Source organism: Pangasianodon hypophthalmus, chromosome 7, assembly GCF_027358585.1.
Source record: "Pangasianodon hypophthalmus isolate fPanHyp1 chromosome 7, fPanHyp1.pri, whole genome shotgun sequence".
Classification (NCBI taxonomy): Eukaryota; Metazoa; Chordata; class Actinopteri; order Siluriformes; family Pangasiidae; genus Pangasianodon; species Pangasianodon hypophthalmus.
The window spans coordinates 4,713,317-4,736,416 of NC_069716.1; the positions used below are offsets into that span (position 1 = coordinate 4,713,317).

The following is a 23,100-nucleotide window of genomic DNA, read 5'->3' on the forward strand; positions in this document are numbered from 1 at the left end:
GATTCTCCTCTCTCATTAACAAGGCATTTCCACTTAACACGCACTGGATGGTTTTTGTTTTTCGCACCATTCTGTGTAAACTCTATAGACGGTTTTGTGTGAAAATCCGGGGAGATCAGCAGTTTCTGAAATACTCAATTTAGCCCATTTGGCACCATTATGCCATGGTCAAAGTCACCGAGATCACATTTTTCCCCATTCTGATGTTTGACGTGAATATTAACTGAAGCTCTTGACCTGTATCTGATGATGATGACTTTATTCATTGTACTGCTGGCAAGTGATTAGCTGACTGAGTAATTGTATGAAAGAGCAGGTGTAAGGATATTCCTATTAAAGTGAGTACACAGTATATACTTTGCTATGCTGTATAAACATAAAAAAACAATTAAATTGACAACAAAACAAACACATTGCTGAGGAATATGTAGGAACAACATTAGGCTAAAATTATAGAACTGTAAGCTGATCAAATGTGTGTCATGTAGTTACTGGATTTAACAAACCACACTTCAAAGAGCCAAATTGCATTTATGGCATTTATTATGCCTCTTTTACTTAAAAACTGATTTTGTGCTGTAATTGGAATCGAATGTGTCAACAAAACTGTTTACAGATGCTGTGTTTTGCATCCGAAAGCAGGATGTTGTTTACCTCTGTTCTCTCAGGCTTTACATTTTTGGCATTTTCTAATCATTTCTGTGTTTATTTATTTATGTTTCAGCAGGGCAGCCAGGGAATGAAATTCCCAAAAGTCAGTGGAAAATTAGACAACTTCATTATGCAAAATTAGGTTAATGATATTCTGCACACAAAGTAACCATCCCTCTGATGCTCATTTGGTCTCAGTTGCTGCTGCTGAGTGTAAAAGCCTTCCCATAAACTCCATATCCAATAAAATGACTGGCTTCCCTGAGCCAGTCTGGATTCTTCAACACACAACTGAATTGAACGAAAAACTGCTTTGGAACCAGTTTCACACACCACTACTTAAACCTGTACTTTACATAAGGAATAAAACACCATGGGGCATGGAATGGTGTAATGCACCCCAATGCAAAATTGATTATTTTCCTAAAACAACATGCGCTGAAGTGTTTAATTTCTCTTATTCCACAGCAATTTGCCAACAGTTAAGATTTTTTTAATCAAAAAAATGTCCTGTGATGCTTATTACCCACTTATCGTTACAGTTAATGTTGTTGAATGTCTAGAAAACGAGTTCATTCCTGTTCTCACTTATGTTATAGCAGCTGTAAAGTGCTGACACTGGAGACTCCGGCCAAATAAGAAAAAGAAACATCTCCTCACAGAAAACTTCACTGCAGGATCTTTGTTATGTATATATACATGTATATATATAATTGTATATATTTTTATAATAATTACATTATTATAAAATATAATATAAACCTGTGATTTGCAGTCAGAACTATTATCCAAACCGTGTTGTTATAGAAAATGAATCAACACCTTCAATGATGCTGTGGTATAAAACAAAATATTCTTATTTTTTATATTATTTTCTCCTTTCATTATGGCTGTGATGCTTATATTACTGTGTTTCTATTGCATTTTGTTGCCCCATTTTGATACGCTGTATATAAGCAATTTGATGGCCTGATAATAAATCTACTTCACTTGATGTAATGTGCTATTGCCTCCTGAAAAAGGCTGATTACTTAATTGAGGCCCAATTTTTCCCCTATTGTGACAATCTGGCTTTGTTCATTAGTGAGCCATTGAAGCTTTAAATGAAAATGCACGGTGTGATTACATGTTCACTCTCAGTCACTTTGCCTCGCATGCTCACAAGCCTTCAGAGAAATATGATTTGCACTCTTTGGGGTAAAACAACAGCATGCTATTAAGTGCAATGGATTTTGTGAGCAAACAGAGAATTTGAGTATGAAGTCATATAGCTGTCCTCAGTCACGTCTAAATGAAGCTGCCCCTCTATCTGTTCACTGAAAATGAACTGGACAAAGGTGATGGGTCTGAACAAGCAGATTTTCCAGGATAATGTGTAAGGTGATGGCGCTCTACAGGCTATGTAGACAGATTTCTAAATCTATCAGCTTCAGAAAGAAAAAAGAGACATAAAGATTTGAATGTTAAAATCTGTTGACTTCTAACCTCCTTGCAATCCAAAGTAGTTTTATTTCAGTGTTCAGAGTAGGGAGGTAACTGAGAAAAAAAAAAAAAAAGCAAAAAAAAAGTCACTTAAGTGGGAGGTTTTTACTTTCATGCGGTGTGAAATATGAAGCTTATGGGGCAAAAAAAAGACCATGTGCTATGATGCATTTAAAGCATTTATTTATGTTGAGAGTGCAGCATTTCTTTGTTTTTCTTTCAGTGTTTTCTAAGGCTTCTGTGGAGAAGGTTCGTGATTAGTTAAAAAAAAAAAAAGACACCCCTAGTTCAGAAATTCACATTTCAAAATGTACGTTTTAGAAAAATCAAGCACCTCAAATCAAATAGTTTTTTTTTTCAGTGTTCACAAATTCAGATACAGAGATTTTAATAACTAATTTTAGTGCTAGGATTCGACCAGTTTTCTCTGAAAATGACTGTTTTTTTTTCACATCTGGACTAATCAGACACAACAGTCTCCAGGTGAAACGAGAAAAATACTGATTCCATTATGTAGTTGTGTAAGTTGAGAAGGACTTGAGTAGGAAACATGAACTGGCTGACTACATCTCTCTCTCTCTCTCTCTCTCTCTCTCTCTCGCTCATTCATTCACTCACTCCTGTCTCTCTCTGTGTCTCTCGCCCCAGGTCTTTGCAAAGGAACCGGTTGAGGAAACTGAACGCTGACATGTTCATTAAGTACCAAAATCTCCAGAAGCTGTAAGGACCTGCATTTTCCTCTCTCATTTCACTGTGTCTCAGTATGATCACATCATTTCATATTAAGAATTAAAAAAAAAGCAATTGAAAAAAAAAGTAAGACAAATAAGCTTCGCCATTCAATTGGGATAAAAGTAATGGCAACCTATGGATTAATTAGTGTGTGTTTGTGGTAGCCATTGCAATGGCTGAGCTGCATTACTAGAAAATGTAGCCACACTTCGTAGACATCCTTTTACTGTTTAGTCGCCATTTTGTCATTTTCAAACTCTGTGGGTTTTGATGTTTTGTAGGATCACTAGCTGTAAATCAGCTGTGCCATGAATGTGCTTAATAATCAACAGGTGATTGGCATTTATCTATAGAAAGATTTGAGTACAGAGAATATCAGCAATACCTTTGTAAAGAAAACATTTACACCAACTAAAAGCTGCTATAAGATTGATAAATGAGATTGTGTGTTTACTTTTAGATTGTGTGTCTGCTTGCGTAGTTACAAACAGCCTGAAAGACACAAGAACCAAACTGTATACAATGTCTCACAAATGCTTCACAGTTTGAATTTCTTTTTTGAGATTTTTTTTATTTTCTATAACAGCACGCTCCGTATGTTTTATTCCTTATACATCTCCAACATAGAATTTTATTCAGGAAAGGGATATTTTGCTTTAATGGTGCTGATCTTGCTGTGAAAATCTACGATTACCTCTAACAACTAACACATCTGAACTATTCTTTTAGATATCTACAGCACAATCGCATTAAAGTGGTTGAACCCTACGCGTTCCGAGGCCTTTACAACCTAACACGGCTGTGAGTGCTCAGTTTTAAACCATCACACATTTCCCTCTACTCTGCAATGGTTCACCATGTCTGCTTTAATATGCCATTGGCTTTCAGTTCATTTAAGAGTTTAATTTAAAGTGCTTTTATACGTTTGTAAAGATCTTTAATTGTCTGACCCCTTTTTATGTCACCTTCGAGTGCGCAAAGAGATCCTGGAGGTTGTTTTTTTCTTAGAAAATCTGTTGGCCGTTCCAAAGTACGATTTCAACTCAAGAATGTTTTGCCATCATTTGTTATTTATGCTCTTAGGAACCAGCTATAAGATACGCCTCCTCCATTTTGGAGTTTTGGAGTCTCATCTTAAAACCTACCTGTACATGCTGGCATTTTTTTATTCTCATTTGTTGCAAAATTTTATTTTTGGATTTTTCCAAAAGTTTTGTTCACCTGCCAGTTCCAATTCCCACTCACCAGCCAGCTCTGCCCTATCATACAACTGCTACCAACCAGAGAGGGTCAAAGCTAACACATTACTCCCCTCGGAGAAACGTGAAGCCAGCCAAACACATCTTTATAAACTGCTGCTCATGCTGCATCACCAGGTAGCATAACACACTCTGAGGAACGAGCTATCTTCCCTCTTCCTCATACATGAGCTCATGTCTGAGGTCTTGGCTAGTGTCTCTGTGATTGACAGGAGAGAGAGTGTATTTCATCCCTCCCACCTAGAGAGCACAGCCAAAATTTGCTCTCTTGATTCCTGGCCACAGATGAGATTCAAACTTGCAATCTCTGGATGACAGGAAGAATGTTTTTGTAAAACATGATGATCCATCAAATCAAATCCATCAGCTGAATCCATCAGAGTGTCATCTGAACACGTTTCCGAGGACGGGAACGTTGAACAAAATTCTAAAACTGTGTTTATTCATAGATTTTCAGTGTGGTCTCAGACTTTTGGACTTCACTATTTCTTATTCTCTTTTATTCAATATATAGTACTTTGGTCAATGTGTGTGATTTTAAATATGCTTTATAAATAAATCTCACTTACTTATTAACTTACTTACTTACTAATAAAAACATAATTTCAATATCAGAAACTCTATCTCTAGTTCTCTGAGGATGAATCAATGATGCTGAGATATGTCAAAGGCTTATCTGAGGATTGAAGGCTTATACTCAGAGCCATTCTTTCTTCTTTTTTTTCTTAGGTACTTGAGCCATAATCGAATCTCTAGCCTAATGCCGGGAGTATTTCAGGACCTGCACAAACTGGAATGGCTGTAAGCAGTTCAATTTGCATATTTCTGATTGATGCCAGCATGTAAGTAGGATGGTATAAAGTTGCCATGAATTGAAACTTGTCTCTTTTTCATTAGCGTTATCACGTGTTATCATCTCATTCATCATAATCATGCTTGATCATCTTGTACACGTTGCACTACAGGAATGAGTGAATTTGGCTCTGAAAGCCATTCCATCACATGTCTGCTGATTAAATCCTTTTAGAGGCCATAGCCTTCATGCATCAATTAGCGTTCAGTGAGCCAGTGCTTGAAAACACATGCTATTCTTTGAGACTTTAATGTTTATTAATGAGCTCCTTGGCATTTTTATTCATTTGCAGGATTCTGGAAAACAACAAAATCCACCACATTTCCTCTCTGACCTTTTCAGGCTTGAGCTCCCTCGTGCTGCTGTGAGGTTTTGTCCTCTAACTGTTACAGCTTTTTTCACTCTAAAGACTTTTTAAATGGATTTTTTAAAAAAAAAAAAAAACAGGGATGTGTCTGTCAGTGATGTGTTAAAGTACCTATTATGTCTTTAAGTGTGTTTGTGTGGTGTGTATTGCTTTGTTGCAGGGTTCTTTTGAACAACGCTCTGACAAATGTGGATGATATATGCCTGGAGATGCCACGATTAAATTGGCTGTAAGTTTGAAGTCGTAAAATAACTGTTGACGCATTCTGCAGACTCGGCGTGTGAATATTTACCAATTTGATTCGGTGCATTGGTTTCAATACATGTCGATATGTACCAATTTAAAACAAATTAAGGCAATTGCAACTGAATTAATCCCGCGTCTGATATTTCTATCAGTAGTGCATTGTTATATAGAAACATTTTGAAATCAATTTGCACTGAATTGGCACTTGTTCTCTGTTTCTATCTCTTTGGCTCTCCTCCCTGTGCCTGTCAATCCTAGTGAAGGAGTCATTGCTAAACCCTTCTAAACCAATTAGAAATAAACTATATAAAACTAATAATAATGATATAAACTATAATAATATTTATTACCCCAAGTGAGAAAACTCATATAGATTGTAGAGGTAGTAAAAATTCATTCATTGTAATTAATTAGTATACAAAGTTTCCAGCAAAGGGTTTATAAAAGGTTTTTCTGGAAACTATATGCAAGTGCTTATGCTTACATCTACTATTATTATTAATGATATATTATTAATGATTTAATTATAATATTATTACTGATGCACATTCCTCTTGACATATGTGTTTAACTATGTATGTAACTTTTCTCTGTATGTAACATAATGTAACTGATTATTTATATAACTATATTTCTGTTGATTGTGTAAATAAATTGTAAAATAGTAATTGATTCATTTCTTCCTTTTTATAAATTGTGGGGGATACAAACTTTTAAGATTTTAGGATATTAATGATAAAGCAAATTCATTCAAATGAGTGCACTTGTCTTAATATTTACAGACTTCACAACTTTTAATAACCTAATCAAATCTATGAAAATAATCATATTTGTGCGTGTGTGTGTTTGCAGAGATATGGAAGGGAATCAGATGGAGATTGTGGACAATAGAACATTCTGGTCCTGTAGCATGCTTACCGTGCTGTAAGTACAATGACGGGGTGGTGTGATACCATACCAAGAGCATGTCCTGAATTTTTTTAAATTCCTTTTATACCACAACATTCTAAATATTTTTATTAATTAAAAAATTAAGTGTCACATGTATTTATTCATGTATAGGTACATTGAATATCGTGGAACGTCCACAAAACAAGTTAGTTCCTGTTATCACTTAATTTATAGGAGATATAAACTCTATAAACTTTTTTTTTGTCTGTAGACATAATAAGACAAAAAAGGAAAGCTTTTCATGTTACCAAGAAACCACAAAGTCCAGAAGACTTAAAGTCACAGCTTTATCTCTGACTGTTACAAAGCTCTGACACTGGAGACTCCTTCCAAAAATGTTGAATAATCTCCTCACAGAAACCTTCACCATATTAATAATTACTTTTTAATCCAGTCATGTCTGGCATCCATATAGAAACAATAATGTATTAGAATGAATGCATTCATATAAACCATGGTACTGTCAGAGATGCTTTTATAGAAAAATAATAAACTTGTCTTTCTTGTCTTTCTTCTTCTCTCTGTCCCTCTCACTTTTTTCTACTTTGTTTGCCTGTCTGCATCTGTCTCCTCTCTCTCTCTCTCTCTCTCTCTCTCTCTATCACTCTCCAGAGTCCTTCAGAGGAACAGGATCAGTCATATCCATGAACAAGCGTTCTTTCTGCTGCGCAAGCTGGGCGAGCTGTACGTTCAGAGTCAGTTTGATCTCCTGCAATGCAGTTTTGCAGAAATAATCAACACAAAATATTCTCCAGAGTTTAAAGCATGACCTGTTTTTTTTAAAGAACCAAATTAAGAAATCTCTTGGTCCCATTTGCTCATCAGTTCTAAAGTCAGAACAATTTGACCCAGTTATTATTAATATTTTTTTTGGCAACTGAAGTGTGAAATGAGATTTGTTCTTCTACAAAGAGGGTAGAACTTCAAAGATACAGTCAACTCCAAAACATCATGAAAATGAGTGAAAAATTAATATCCCCATATGAGCGTAAATATATGGGGATTTAAGTAACACAATTTTTCTGCAAAAACGCGCTGTTTCCAAAATTATTGGCACCCTGCAATTAATATTTAATGAAGCCTCCTCTGGAGATAATAACAACACTGAGCCTTTAATGTAATTTAATGTCTAACAAGGTTGAAGATTTGGTTCAAAAGTTTTAAACCATTAAACCATTATTTTAAACCAGTCTTCTGTGCAGATCATTTCAAGTGTGAACTGATTTCTACTCTCAATATGGTTTAAATCTGACCAAAAGTTTAGAAACCACTGATCCTGCAACATTTTTGAATTTATTTGGGGTTATTACTGAAATAATCCATCTACATGTCTTAACCTCCTGGCAGAGCCAACCAGGGTTTGCATAGAAATGGCTTGATTTTTGGCAGCATTCAAAATACCACTGATCTTCACTAGAGTCCCTAGACCTACAAAACAGCTCCAAACATAAATGATTGCATAATTCTGTATTCAATTCTGAAACTTCTTTACCTCCTTTATCATCCTCCTCATGGTGCAGTGAGGTAGTATGTTCATTGGTTCAATTATTGCTAATTTTTTACCTCTTCCAGATGTAATTGCGCTTTTAACCGCTTATGTCATTTTCTGTCCATTACTTTCTTTCCTTGACTCTTTCACTGTTAGTCTCTTTTGTGGTAATAGTTCTTTGGTTTCCCCCATGATGATGGATGACAGAGGAGATTTCCAGCATACAAATATTTATGGCATATTTGCTTTTACAGAAAATATGAGCTGTGAGCAGGAAATGGAAATGTTTTGAAAAATGGACCGTGGTATTTGATATTTCCTGTTTGGCAGATGTACTAATAAAGTTGCCCTTTGTTTTTTGTTTTTTTAGAAAAAATACTATTATATTATTATTCAAATATGGAATGAGGGCAAATTTGAATCATTGTGTATACTGTTTTCGTTTTATACAGTCATTTTTGCTTAATTTCATGAAGGGTGCCAATAATTTTGTTTGGCTGTATCTGATTAGATTTCTTGTCAGTGCATCTAAAGTCAAGTTAATTCTACAGTCTTTTCTTCTTTCTGCAGAGACTTATCCAGTAACAGAATTGAGAAAATTTCACCCGATCTTTTTCTAAATCTGGGAGACTTGCTGCAGCTGTAAGTCCTTTGCTTCCTGAGTCTCTTGCCTTCTTTTCATTCGTATCACTATAAACTGCTTGAACCTTCAACCAGCCTGATCTGCTCTCAATTACAATTCCCATGAACTGTAACTACCATAAGCTGTGAGATAAATGTCAGCCATTTTAAAGCAATAGCCGATTTCTTTCCTTTTACTTAACAGGAATATTTCATACAACCCAATTCAGGAGCTGCAAGTGGACCATTTTGACAAACTGCACAAATTGAAGTCATTGTAAGTCGAGTTTATTGTCTATGGCATTGATTAGGTGAATACTTCACATTCTCTGACCCGATCTCAAGCAAAGTGCATAGAAATTTTATGAGCAGAAGTATACTGGATTGCATACAAATAAATGAATAAGAATAGCTAATGCTGCTAAACCCTTTCTTCATCATAACATGAACCATTTTTACAAGCTGGTTTTGGAAATATTTAACTAAGAAACATTGAATTTCACATTATAATCAATAGCTGTGTGTGGACAGGGGTTCATTGTTATAATTCCTTCTAACACACATATAATTCTTCTAACACAAGGCGGTGTAGAGGATGATTTTTATGATACTCAGAGGTGGCTTGATTTAGTGCTATCCTAGAATAATTGTCAGAGGCCAAGGTACAACCAGACAAAGTTATTCGCAGACAATTTATAATTGCAAATTGGTTAAAAAGGCACGAGCCATTATCAGGAAACCCAGAGCACAGACAAGAACATGAAAAGCAAAACAAGATGAGGGATATACAAGACACAATGTACACAACTCTGACAAAAAAATCAAGGTGAAACACAGAACAGGTGAAAACAACAGGATAACAGATCAATTACATGACAGGGTTTGAGTACATGGAAGCAAAACAAAAGAAAATCTGGAGCTCACAGAAAACTTTGAGCTCACAATGGGAGAATTTGTGACAAAAATGGCTAACAGCCTGCACTCTTCATATTGATTTCCTTTTTCCTTGAACTGAGCTTTCAGTGAAAACAGTATGTCTGAATCAATAGGTGACCCATATGAGCCAGAGCAACTATGTTTTTAGAGACTTTTCCAAAGCGTTATTCATGTTGTGTTTGTTGGTAATATCTTCTATTAATCTTCAGGAGTAGCAGTGGCCAAAAAAAATTTTTCCACCTCAAGTGGCAAGATAGTAGTAAACCTATTTGGGTTGTTATGGAACTCTGAACACTGAAATAAAACACAGAGTAGCACCTGTAAAAGATTCATCCATAGAGCAAAAATGGGTATTGTAAGCTGTTTGAACAACGTGGGTGGCTGTTTGTCACTATATAACGAGCAGCCTGTGAAGCCCAAAGCATTTTTGTAACAAAAGCAAGCTTTCAGGAGCAACTAAAGCACCATTTTTATCTTCATCTCACTGTGGGGCTCAGAGGAACATTCATTATCACGCTTTCACTTGGTGTACTTGTTATCAGCTACAAGCATTCAGATGAAACCAGAGCAAAAAAGAAAAAAAAAAAAAGCCAAGCTCATAGTTTTAGTAATGGTGCCGCGCTATATCACACTGACTGCACTGTCCTTTCACAAGGAGGCCATCTGTTTTCATTTCACACATCAAAGATTTCTTTAAAAGGACCAAAAAGATTGTCGTGTTTTCAAGCAAATATGAAATATGCTAATGCTAAGAGGAAACTGTTTGTCTTTCAGGAGCATCGAGGGCATTGAGATTGGGAACATTCACAGGAGGATGTTTGAACCTCTCAAAAACCTCACACATATGCAAGTCTTTCTTTTTTTCTTCTTCAAATGTCACTCATTTAACTTGTTTTTGCAAACTTGTGCTACGCACCGCTCTGAAAGCACTCTTCTACCGGCTAAGGTATTTTATCCCAGCAGTGATCTCTTCTTGAGAACAGTGTGTAAACAGCATCGTACTTCTCCGCAGTCTGTTAAAAGTGTACAGCAAAATTGCGATGATGCAGGATATTTGCTTGTTTCGTGGTGTTTTGTGAGTTCTCTTAGAAAAAAAAGCAAAAAGTGTTTTATGTCATGTTACAGAGTAACCAAAAAAGTGCAAACTCCTCTGTCCTGAAGATGTTCCCATGCTTTTCTCTTTTTTATATACTGAAGTCGAGGCTGTTGAGGCTTAAAGGTGCATTAGGTAAGATTTCTCAAAATTTGTCAGGATTAGGTCTCTATCAGTTAAGAAAGTGGTGCTAATTAATGTAATTAAATGATTTTTTTACTCTTCAAGCGCACAATGTAACACTATAAACATGCAAAATCCAGCTCATAATGCTTTATAATGCAGTGAATGCAGTCACTGTCTTTTTTTCTGCATAATAAGCTCTTATGAGCACTGAGCTTATAAGATATTAGCAGGGTGCAGAGTGGAGTTTGAGGGAGTGTCTATAAAATGACTGACAGGATAGCCATGTAAATACAAACATGCTTTCCGGACCGTAAAGCCGTTTTATGAAGAGGTTTTCTCAGCCAGGTAATACTTCTCTCCTGAGGTTGTGGCTTAAACCATCATTTTTTATCATGTTCTACATATTTTCTCAACTTATTGGCATTATTAATAAGAAAACAATATCGACTATTGCACCTTTAAGTTCATCTAATATCAGATACTTTTACCTGAGGGGATACTTAAGCCATTAAGTCTTTGACTGGTTTATTTAAAGCCTTTTTCTACCATCGCCTCCCTGTCATGATTGCTCCACTCATCTTACGTGGCAGCGTTATATCACCATGAAAACAGTCAAACGGAAAAGAAGAGCCATTTGTCCTATACCAAACAGGCTCCTGATTGCTCTATCAATCCATTTTATTTTTAGAAAATCCAGAGGACAAAGTACAATTGGCGTGAAATCTGGTACTTTGTAAACCTATGTCGAAATGAATTACTGAAAGCCTGAACATACTGATAATACTTAAAATCAGCACACTCTAGAGGAAGGATTTCTTTATTCAGTAGTCAGATATGCCACAAACTGTGGTTATTTTACTTCAGATGATTCTGAAAATAATAATTTATCTGCAACTGAACATTACTTTATCAGGAAGATCTGCATAGAGTTGGTTAAGCAAAGGAAGCTAAACCTCTTATAGTAGATACACATCTGTATACTGTACATGATTCATACTGTATACATACAGACAGGTGACACATTAAAGGAAGAACATTCCAGCAAAATAGGGCCATGTTGCTGGCATGATTTGGCTCTATTTGTCCAAACTTGGGCCATTGCTTCATTTCATTTGGCCCACACTAATGTGCAAAATATAATATTAAAAACAGCCTTATAGTACCTACTACTAAATTTTCATATTATCTACAATTCACATCAGATCTGCTTCTCTGTCAGTGATTGACTCCAAATGAATTGCATACTGCAGAGACTTATTTTGAAAATAGAAAAGTTCAAGAGACAAAGATGAGACAGATGGAAGACATGCACATTTTTAGTAGAGATGATATAATCCTGTGTGAGTTCTTTTTAAATGTCTTTCTTAATGTTTTTTATGTTTGGTATAAATATATATGCTCGATAAATATATATGCTCCTCTTTTTCCTAAAAAAACATCCTATTCTACATTCAGTTATTGGTGATGATCGACAGAATAGATAATATGCTATAAAATGAACAACCTTACATTACGGCTCTTCAAAGGCTCACAAAAATGCTGATATGGCCCATGCAGAATTTGCATTTGACACCTCTGTCTTAGATGCAAACATCACTGCTAATCAGTACAAAGTTCCTCTGACTATCACCTTGATCTTATGATGAAACATTTCTGTCTTGATGGGAGTGGTTTAATGGCATCCAATGTCATCATCTATTATGCAAAGATACTGTCTAATTATTCTCTGACCTTGCCTGTGTTTCTCTAAGCCAAGCCTTAAAGTAAATGTTAAACTCATCCTGGATTTCTGTAATAGCAGGCTCATTATTCTTAATGCTTAGCTCCTTACCCCTTTTAGTTTTAACTATGGCTACAGCGTGCAAACACATCATATCAGAATATGTCATACTTGAGTCTTTTACAAAACACTTTTAAAGCATCTTTAGAAAGATCCTATCTACAAGGGCTATTCTTAAATGAGAAATGAAATTATAAAGCTGAAATTACTTAAAAGTGCAACAGTCAATTTTTTCCCTTACTTGTACAAATAACATGGACGATATATAGAACATGATTAAGCCGTAGCCTTAGTAAAAGCGTATTAAGTTGCTGAGATAACCCTGACTTCTGGCCCGGAAAGCTTGTTTGTGTTTGGACACGCCTCCTGTCAGTCATTTATAGACACTATACTCTACAGGCCACTAAAAATTCTGGGGGCGGAGCTTTGTAAACATGATTGGGAATCATTTAAAGGTCAAACCCACCCAACCATTAGACACCTAATCTTGAAAAAAAAAAAAGACTAATCTTACCTATTGCACCTTTAACATTGAGGAAGCTGTAACTAGTTTATACATTTGGAAGATTTTTTCAATATCATTGTTATACCAGCCTTATGATAGTTCAAGGTTTTAAGCTTTTCTCTAACGTGGACCTCTCGGTTATTTTATTGGACAGCTCCAGTGGTGGATTGCAGTTACAAGTGTCATTTATTTATATGTACACAGTTCTTAACCCTTCAACTCACAGACAATAAGGCATTTAAGACTGACTGGTGATGACACAAGGTCTGAACTCTTTCTCATGTCAGCAGTCAGCAGCTAGGTTAGTTAAATCATAGATTTTCATTTCTGATTCTGGGCACGTCAGAACTGCAGCTTGATGTGTCATTGGTTTGATATTTGAATTTCCTTAAACTGCAGCTTGAAAGTTTTGTATCGTTGGATTTAATCATTTGCAGCTCTTGGCTTAGCTCTCTAAAGTTAGATTATAAAGACTTTTTTTAAGCAGTGCACAAAATCAGTCCTCTAGGCACCAGTAGTGTTGATAAATCTCACGATAAAAAGTGAAGCGCGTTAGGCTGGGGTTATTACAGAAGTCCAGAAAGGCCATGTGTTATTTTAAGATAACAAAAGTTGTTTTCTCAAAATCACAACCTATTTTTCTCATATGTCGAAATGCATTATTGGTTATACGTACTATACATTAGGGAGCACCTTAGCGTTCTCCACATAAATATTGACGTAACTTCTGGACTTAAGTCACCAACTCTGAATACAGCCCTACGTGAACAATGCTGCTCCAGTAGCTGTTGTGTCTGCACACATAGTCATGCATCAATTAGAACTAGTCATGCATCACACTTCCCGACAGAAGTAAAATGAGTAACTGATTTGGCAAAATGTCATCTATCACTCTGATCCAGTGTGCTTGTTTCTCTTTTCCTGAACACAGCTATTTTAAAAAGTTCCAGTATTGTGGCTACGCTCCTCACGTACGCAGCTGCAAGCCCAACACCGATGGCATCTCATCTTTTGAGAACCTGCTGGCCAACATCGTGCTGCGCGTCTTTGTCTGGGTCGTCTCTGCCACCACCTGCTTTGGCAACATCTTCGTCATCTGCATGCGCTCGTACATCCGCTCGGAGAACAAGCTCCATGCTATGTGCATCATTTCCCTTTGCTGTAAGTCTTTCAGTCTTTCATTTCTGTACCGTAGGCATTTTCACGCACTATTTGCAAAATCTGGCTCCATTTTGAAACATATTGAAATTCTCGTTCATGGTAAACTAGCCTTAACCTCAGATATTCCACCCATGGCTTCACCTTTCTGGCCGCAAGCTTCAGAATCTTGAGGGTTGCAATCTGTTTGGCTGTCTGCATTTCCATGTGTGTGTGTACTTTCGAACACCAATTTCAAGCAGGAAAACAAATTTTTGATTACTGTGACACAATTCAGACAATATAGCTTCAGAGGACGATATAGTAACTGTATTGAAAAAGAGCTAATGCATGCTGTTTGAAAAATTTTAATAGTGAACAGGCACAGGTTAAACACATTGGTAGTGCAGGGCAGACAAATAACAGAAGTCGATTTACTTAAAGCAAAGGTAATCAACAATGAAAAACAATAGCAAGATTTTGCGATGCAAGAGTCCTAGATGAGCCACAGCTGATTAAAAGTATGGTTATTCAGAGCGAGGTAATGCCAAGACTGGGCGGATTTTGATGAGATTCAGGATGTGACAGTTTTTTTTTCCCAGAAAGGAGATATTGAGCACCTTTATCACTATGTATCTCAATTTGGTTTTGTAGTTCTGAAGCTCTAAACTGTATTTGAGTGTATTTTTTTCTCTCTTCTGATACAATCTGGTTGAAAACCTGGGGGTTTACATAAATGTCCTACATCTCAGCTTGGACTTCAGGCTTTCTCCCGCTGACACACTTTGCCTTGTAGTTTTTGCTTCAGAAATGAATCATGTTTCCTCTCATCAGCTATTTTGCCCATTTTTATACTTATACAATTTTGGATTGGCCACTTTTCGATGAAAAAAGTCTCTATTATTCATCATTCTTTCAGCTCTCTCTGCCCCATTTCTTGTGCTCAGCCTGATTGACCGTGAAATGAAAAATTGCTGTTTGGTTACATCTCTTTGATATGTTCTAAATATCAGGATATCAAAGTTTCAGCTGTGGTCCGGTCATCTGTATGCCAGAGAGAGAGAGAGAGAGAGAGAGAGAGAGAGAGCTGCTGGATGAGGCAGGTTCAGATTTGATCAGGAGGTTTGCTGGAGTGTAAAGCAATTCCCAACAGTCTTCACTTTGATGTCTACATCATGCTCCGAAAGCAGTAATTGATTTTTCTGCATACATGGTTTGAAGGCTGACATGCAGGCATGGGCTTGTCTATATAAGTGAGAGTCTTCCAAGCGGTGTGTTAGATTCAAGCTTGGTCAGACATGTCCCAGGGATCGAGAAGAATGGCAGCTCAGAAATCAAGAAGGGTGGAGATTGGCAGCTTGAAAATCAAGCACAATTGAGTAGCTGTTACTTACTTACAAACCTCATTAATGCTTTTATCGAGGGTTTTAACATGATGTCTTACTGGGAAAACTTGGCTGTCAGTATGCCTGAGTGTCCAGGAACTGCTTTGAAAGGCAGATCAAACTGAATTAAAATGCAAATGGGCCTAGGTGATGTCTTTCTAAAGGGCTCAGAGTTGCGCATGAATACTATGCTTTGGTGGTGAAGCTGCCGGTGTTTATGTGTATTTGGGGGATAAATGGAGTATTATGTACAGTTGATAAGGAAAAATGGTAGCTTAGTTTTGAATTTCTAATTGTGTTTATTCTTTAGGTCACTACAGAGTTTTTTCTTCTTTGCTGTTTTTTTTTTTCAATCATTTGTGTTTCGGATGTCGCAAAATATATATATTAATGGTTTCAATGGTTTCTTTAATATTTGATTGACAGAATAAAGGGGGCTTTTAAAAGTCTCTCTGTCTGTTTATTCCTCCATCTCCCTCATTCTCTCTCTTTCTTTCTCAGTCTCTCTCTCTCTACCAGTCACTCCTGCTGTCTCTATATCTCTCTCTGTCTCCTTCTTTCTCCCTCCATCTCTTTTACATTTCGTCTCTCTGTATCTCTCTCTCCCTCAATCTCTCCCCATCACTTTCTCTCTCTCTCTCTCTCTCTCTTCTTCCTATCTCTCTCCTTTTCTCTCTGTTTTTGCATCCCTGTCCCTTTCTATCAATTAAACAGTGCTAATAAATATTGTCTCTCTATTTCTCTCTCTTTTTTACTTCTGGTAATTTCATTACAGACTCAAAATCAACCCTTAGTCAAATTTAAAAGAGAAACATGCTTTTGATGGTCAGTGTAAATATATTCATAATTCTTATGTGTTGTGTAAAATAGAGTGTTGTGGAATGCAACTGAAATACTGATAGAGCCAAACCCTCTGCGTTCCTGGGCAGGTGCTGATGGTTTGATGGGAGTCTACCTGTTTGTGATCGGGGCGTATGACCTGAAGTTTCGCGGCGAGTATAACCGCCACGCACAGGCCTGGATGGACAGCTTGCCCTGTCAGGTGGTAGGCTCCCTGGCCATGCTGTCCACCGAGGTCTCTGTTCTGCTCCTCACCTACCTCACATTGGAGAAGTACATCTGCATCGTCTACCCATTCCGCTACCTGACGCCCGGGCGCAGGCGCACTGTCACCATCCTGGTGGCCATCTGGATCCTGGGCTTTGTCATTGCTTTCTTGCCTCTGGTGTGTAAAGGGGAGTTCAGGAATTTCTACGGGACCAATGGGGTTTGTTTTCCTCTACACTCTGAGCAGCCAGAGACTGCAGGAGCTCAGATCTACTCCATCGTCATCTTTCTGGGTGAGTCTTTATCCATGAAAAAAAGTTCAAGACAACAAAAGTTTGATTCAAAAATTTTTGGGAAAGATCATGCCCCTGAAAAACCCATAAAAAATAACTCTTCCTCTTTCTATGAGAGTCTGAACAACCTACCAGAAAAAAAAAACCTAAATAAAAGTTTAACATAGTAAGCCTGACTCCCTAACATAAACACAGACATAAACTAACATAAACAAGATTATTTAACAAATAAAAAAACATATCATAGTTGACATGGTGAACTTTTCTTCTGAGGAAGGAGTCTCCAGTGTCAGTGCTTTGTACCAGTCAGAGGTGGATATTCTGTTCCTTGCTTAATCAGGCCACTTGTTTTTAATCTGTTTTCATGGTTTATTTCAAATGTTTCATAAGCCACTTTTTTACACTATGAAAAAGGTGTTTCTAAGATTATTGCAGGTCAACAAGGTGTTCATAAGCTATTTGTGTTGGTAAGACCTCAATTTATTTGGCGTGATAGAGGTGAGATTGAGCCTTGAGGAGACGACTCTTAACTGATACATGGAGTGTCATCATCTCTGCACTGGCTTTATCTGTTTTACTCTGGAAGACGTATGGTGGACTATATCTCTGTCCAATTCACCCGAGTAAAAATGTTCATAAGGATCTCAATGATGTCTACTTGAGATATCCATCAAATCGATTATTAGTGGTGCTTGTGTAGCGAAGCATCGCTATTGTTATCTCACATACTATTATTATTATTATTATTATTATTATTATTATTATTATTATTGTACTACGGACATGAATGAGGGCTCAAATCGATCGGCTTATTGAGGAGAGGTGTGCTATGACTTTTATAAGAGATCAGACTTACGATGTTCAAACAACCGACAAAAAATTTGCATGTTTTAGGGAGTCTTAGAGAGTAGACCATGCATCGCGTTTTGGAATTTTTGCTGGAAATGTCTGGAAAATGGCATTATTCTGGCCCCGTAGACAATAATGGGAAATTTTGGACCCCTCCTAACTCCCACACTATCAGTAACACAGACAAGAATGATGTGTCCAAGTGTTCAGCTTGGTGCGGAGAATCAGGAAATCCCATTTGGGAATTGATCCCGCGTACACGTCATGTGGAATTTTCCTTCAGGATTCGCAATACACACTGACATAAAATGAGTCTAGATCAGCAAAAGACTAAACACTGTTTAGATTTACTATCTGTAGTTATGCTACAACAAACGCATACACACATGTAGCTTCCCCCTACTGACCAGCATGTGCAGCTGCATGTTGGTGTTGAATTTTGCACGGGCAAGCATCACTCACATTTTCTTCAGAAAATGTCAATTTTTGTTTTATATCTGTAAGCCTTGTGTTTACTTCCTTGCTTCCTGGTCTTCCTTGTTCCTCGTGCTAATTTTGATAGCACTTTATTAGTTTCTACCTCTAATGGCTGGAGATTTGTGATTGGTGGACTATTTCTCAGCCCAGCATTGATACTTTAATGTGTTGGATTTTTTAATCTGTTGGACTTTGACAATGATGAGCTGGAAAGTATATATTTAGTCATTTGTATTTTTGTTTAAATTCAGTCTTCGATTTGCTTGTCTATAGGCCTGAACCTCGTGGCATTCCTCATCATTGTGTTGTCTTACGGAAGCATGTTTTACAACATCCAGAGAACAGGGACTCAAACAACCAAATACAGCAACCACATCAAGAAAGAGTTAACCGTGGCCAAACGCTTCTTCTCCATCGTCATCACTGATTCCCTGTGCTGGATACCAATTTTCATCCTCAAGATCTTATCACTCATGGAGGTTGAAATCCCAGGTAAGTGCTTTCCCCCAGGATTTATCTATTTGTCTTTGAGTGTAGATACATGGGCTTGAGATGAAAATGTCTCCTGCATCTGATCACAAAACAGCTTAGCTGCAAGTGCTTGCTTTTGTGCAATTTCTCTCAATAATTGATGTTCTGAATAATAAATATGTGGTCACCTCTTGAATAAGACAAGATATATAGTGCAAGTGGCAGTGGTTAATCAGTCCTGCTAATGACTAGATGCTTATGGGTTCATTCCAATATGTGACCAAGAGCCACTGTTGGGCCCTTAGAGATGATTAGATTAGATTGGATTGGATTGAATTGTGACTCACTTGTAAGTGGACTGCCAAGTGAATACATTTAGATTGGGGATGCGTCAATACCTTTTTTTAGACCAAGTACAAGTACATGATTTTTGGTACTTCTGTACCAATACAGATACTGGAATAAGTAACTTACTTACTATTAATCAATAAGGGACATTGTGGAACATTTTGTTTGACTCTGTTTATGTTGGTTGGACTTTTTATGAGTACAGGTAAATTAGCACGGGATCAGAATGGTAGCAGTATCAATATCGATGCATCTCTAGTTTAGACATAATAAATGCAACTCCTTTAATGCCCATAAAGCGTTCTTTCATTTCCTCACACAGGAACCATCAGCTCATGGGTGGTTATCTTCATCCTGCCCATAAACAGTGCTCTAAATCCCATTCTCTACACTCTGACCACAAGGCCCTTCAAGGAGACCCTGCTGCAGGTCTGGACCAACTACAGGCAGCGGCGGCCATTGCTCAGCAGCCACCCGGCCCATCATCCTTCCTTTACCTGGCAGGAAATGTGGCCTCTTCATGAAAACAGCCAGAATGTAGTGTCTCCAGAGTACCTGGCACATCCCTCTGAGATGTCCTGCACCTCAAGGACTTCCTAGCTGCTACCTATGGACAAGCGAAACGGCACACAAGATGTTACGCAGGGATCCTGCTCAGCCTTGGGCCCATTCCTGGACAAACACATGTGTTTGTGTGTTTATTAACGCATACATCCATTATTATATATTCATACTACCGAGTGACAGAGCAGCAGGCCTCCATTCATTTCCTATGGAAGTGTGGGTGACTCGGAGAATGAAATCGAGCCTTCCTCAGTTTTATGCAGCGTCATGTACGATGTTTCCACAGTATTGGATCTACGGTCTCCCAGGTTCTACTTTCCCAACGTAATACCTGCTTGCACTTGCCTCCTATGAACTTCAAAGTCAAGCAAGCTTGGCAGAGATTACAGAAAAATGGAAGAAGTTCCTGTTCCTGTTCAATTTTGTTGCTTAATAATAGTGTTCAAAATATGCCTTGTGTCCTGAATATTGCTTATTTTGTGCTGAATATTGCTAACTTTGTGATGAATATCGCCATTTAGTCCATTTCTGTAGTGAGAATTCACATGATTGTGTAGTGGGGTTTTTGTCCTTCCTATTTCTTATAAATAAAAATAAGGTTCTTTTTCCCATCCACATCATCAAAAAATAGCTTGAAGTGGATTTTATTTTACTTTTGTGCAACCAAGAAAAACAGCACCACCAATGGGTGTAAGAAAAATTGCACATATGAAATAGAGGCTGGGGCTGATTTTTCTAGCCCAGACTGTAGATTCATGCACCCAGTCATGTCAAGTGATTACACCTCTTACATTTGGTGTCCAGTTTATTTAAGCCCAATTTGCTGTCACATCCATAACACATCATCATGAGTGATTGAGAAGGAGAGAATTGAGAATAAACATGAATGATGTGAATTATTTTCTCAGTACTTATTGTTGTTTTTTTTTTTTCTTTCAAAATGCCTTTGGAGAAGCTGGAAAGAAATTCACTAAGTCAATGTTGTCCAATTAAAGTCCATGGGACAAACAAGAGAATGTTTTATGTACCTTGACTTGAACAAACAATCTGGCTAATTGCTTTTCTGTTTGCTATTCAGAAGATTCACTGCATAATTATGTTCTTAAAACAATTACAAAGTACAAACACTGCTAGCTGCCTGTCTTACAAAGAATGTGTTCCCGTGTGTATGTGTTATAGGCTTATGCCAACAATGAGACCTCATACTAAAAGGCTTAATTTTAATGGTTTTATAATAATAAAGGTGAGTTGCTGATAAGCCGTAGAATATATTGTTTAGCCATCACTGGTAATGACCTTTAAAATGAAAGAAAACTGAACATAGAAACTCAGGAAGGTTTAATAAATCAATCTAGTAAAACGACTTGAAAAGACCTGGATTTTTTTTTTTTAGAAGGAAATGTTAAGATCCCTGTAGTACTGTAGGTGTTTACTATGAAATCTTTCTAAACAAATTCCATTTTAAGTTTAAGTTAACAACCACGTCAGTTGTGCCTTCGTCAGTGGTTGTTCGTGGACGTCCACTTATCGGTTGGTCCACAACACTTCCAGTCTTTTTGAATTTGTTAATAAGTTTGGCAACAGTGTCGTGTGTGATGTGCTTGCCATGTTTCCTAGTAAAGTCCATCACAAGCTTGCGACAGCTTCCCGATCCAGCCATGAGAATGATTTCAATACGGTCTTCTCTTGTCAAAGGCATTCTTAAAGGCTATCTGAAAAAATATAAACTAAGTATAAAAAATTTTGGGAGACATTTTGCTAAAAAGTGTTAATTTCCCCTAAGTATGGAGATTATTTGCAATAAAATTTCAAATTTGGCTTACAAAACCATGACCATGTCAACTCTGTCATTAACTGTCCTGTCCGCTGCTCCTCCTCCACTGAAAATGTGCATAGAGCAAACATGGGGCAGCATGATGCCTGTCTCAATGGGCCTCTTTTAGTGCTTATTGCAGTTTTGACCACTAGGTACAATAATAACTCTAAAGGACAGTAAATGTGCTGAGCTATGATTGCACAACATTTAGAAAGATGAGCAAATCAGTGGAACATCTGCCAAATAGCAACATTTTTTTGAAGTCATTGGTCACTCAAAGATTATCATAAGTATTTCAACAGAATTTAAATGTATGGAGTTGAGTGAATGAGGACTTAATATAATATAAAATATACTTGTACATATGATATATATGGTGGGGCTCTGCACCAACTGTGAGCAGCCACTGCCTTAACACATTTAATGAAGCTTACTGAGTCATACAGCTGACTGCGTTAGATATTAATAGCCATTAATAATAGTAATAATTAAGTTCTGACATCTTGTTAATGCATTCTGCTCATTAATATCCTTACCCAGAGGTGGAAAGTATCCCTTAAAGACCTAGCTTACTTCATTATTCATCTTTAAGCATATAATTCATTAACTACCATGAATAAATTGGTTTGATTTTGATCACGATGTCTTAAAACAACTTGCTAGTGATGCAGCTTTGAATTATAACAACATGCATCCCAAATGATAGTAAATGATAGTAAAGTGCTACATTTTATTTGCACAATCATCATGAACTATTGATGTTCCTTTGTTCCGTCAAGCACCAATCAATGTCATTGTCAGTGTAACAGAATTCAGGGTCTGTTTCTCTAAACTGTAAACTGTTATATTTACTGTATTGAAGAATTTTTGTTGATTTGAATTTGTGTCGTTTAATAATTGAGAATGTCATTAGGTCAAATATTGATGTAGTAACTGAAGAGCTCCATTCATTACTGCAATGTTTCATGCACTTAACTGGTGACATGTCTGATTAGGTTTTCTCTATCACTGCTCTTACGATTTGGGTTTTATATCATATCACTTGTGTTCAGTGTGAACAATTTCAGCGTGGGATCACTGTGATTAGAAACCTTATATTGGATTTGTTTCCATTACAGTATTTAGTTAGTAAATTATAAGATATCAAGGTTGTAACAGATGCTAAAATGCATTTTAATCAAATGGTGTGGTTTATTTTGCAGCGCTCACTAATGCAAAAGCTTTTAATGTTTAACAATTATGCTTTAATTGTGCAAGGCTTTTTTTTTCCCTCTATTACCGTGTCTCTTGTATAAATGTCATGGTATAATTATTGGTAAAAACCATTAGTGCCACTCTGGTTGATCTTTTCATTTTATTTTATAATGAAGTGCAGAATTCATAACACATAATATATTTCACACTTTTAGCATGGTCAAGGAGTAGACAATGAGACTCCGTGTGTCTCTTTAGAGAACATTGTGTAGAAACGTTCATTCAAGTGACCTCAGATTTTCTGGATGCAAAAATAAATGTTTTATGTAAATGAACAAGTTTGTGGCAATTTCCTTCTGATGTGTTGTGACATTTTTGCTTGCCTCAATTTTAATTTCACCATTGAAGCAGCACTGACATGTAAAGCT

The 23,100-nt window shown here is 36.9% G+C and overlaps 1 protein-coding gene across 1 annotated transcript in view; it reads left to right on the forward strand.

The window, feature by feature from the left end:
- rxfp1 (relaxin family peptide receptor 1) overlaps positions 1 to 22,965 on the forward strand; it is a gene marked incomplete at its 5' end in the record, with an annotated part of 41,778 nt that extends 18,813 nt beyond the window's left edge. The window contains 14 exons of the mRNA XM_053235598.1: positions 2,782 to 2,853; positions 3,595 to 3,666; positions 4,854 to 4,925; positions 5,270 to 5,341; positions 5,505 to 5,573; positions 6,443 to 6,514; positions 7,154 to 7,225; positions 8,601 to 8,672; positions 8,857 to 8,928; positions 10,362 to 10,433; positions 14,023 to 14,252; positions 16,543 to 16,953; positions 18,553 to 18,771; positions 19,421 to 22,965. Of these exons, the coding sequence (XP_053091573.1) occupies positions 2,782 to 2,853; positions 3,595 to 3,666; positions 4,854 to 4,925; positions 5,270 to 5,341; positions 5,505 to 5,573; positions 6,443 to 6,514; positions 7,154 to 7,225; positions 8,601 to 8,672; positions 8,857 to 8,928; positions 10,362 to 10,433; positions 14,023 to 14,252; positions 16,543 to 16,953; positions 18,553 to 18,771; positions 19,421 to 19,698 (1,855 nt within the window). The remainder of the gene's footprint in view (positions 1 to 2,781; positions 2,854 to 3,594; positions 3,667 to 4,853; positions 4,926 to 5,269; positions 5,342 to 5,504; positions 5,574 to 6,442; positions 6,515 to 7,153; positions 7,226 to 8,600; positions 8,673 to 8,856; positions 8,929 to 10,361; positions 10,434 to 14,022; positions 14,253 to 16,542; positions 16,954 to 18,552; positions 18,772 to 19,420) is intronic.
- Between the last annotated feature and the right edge of the window lie 135 nt (positions 22,966 to 23,100).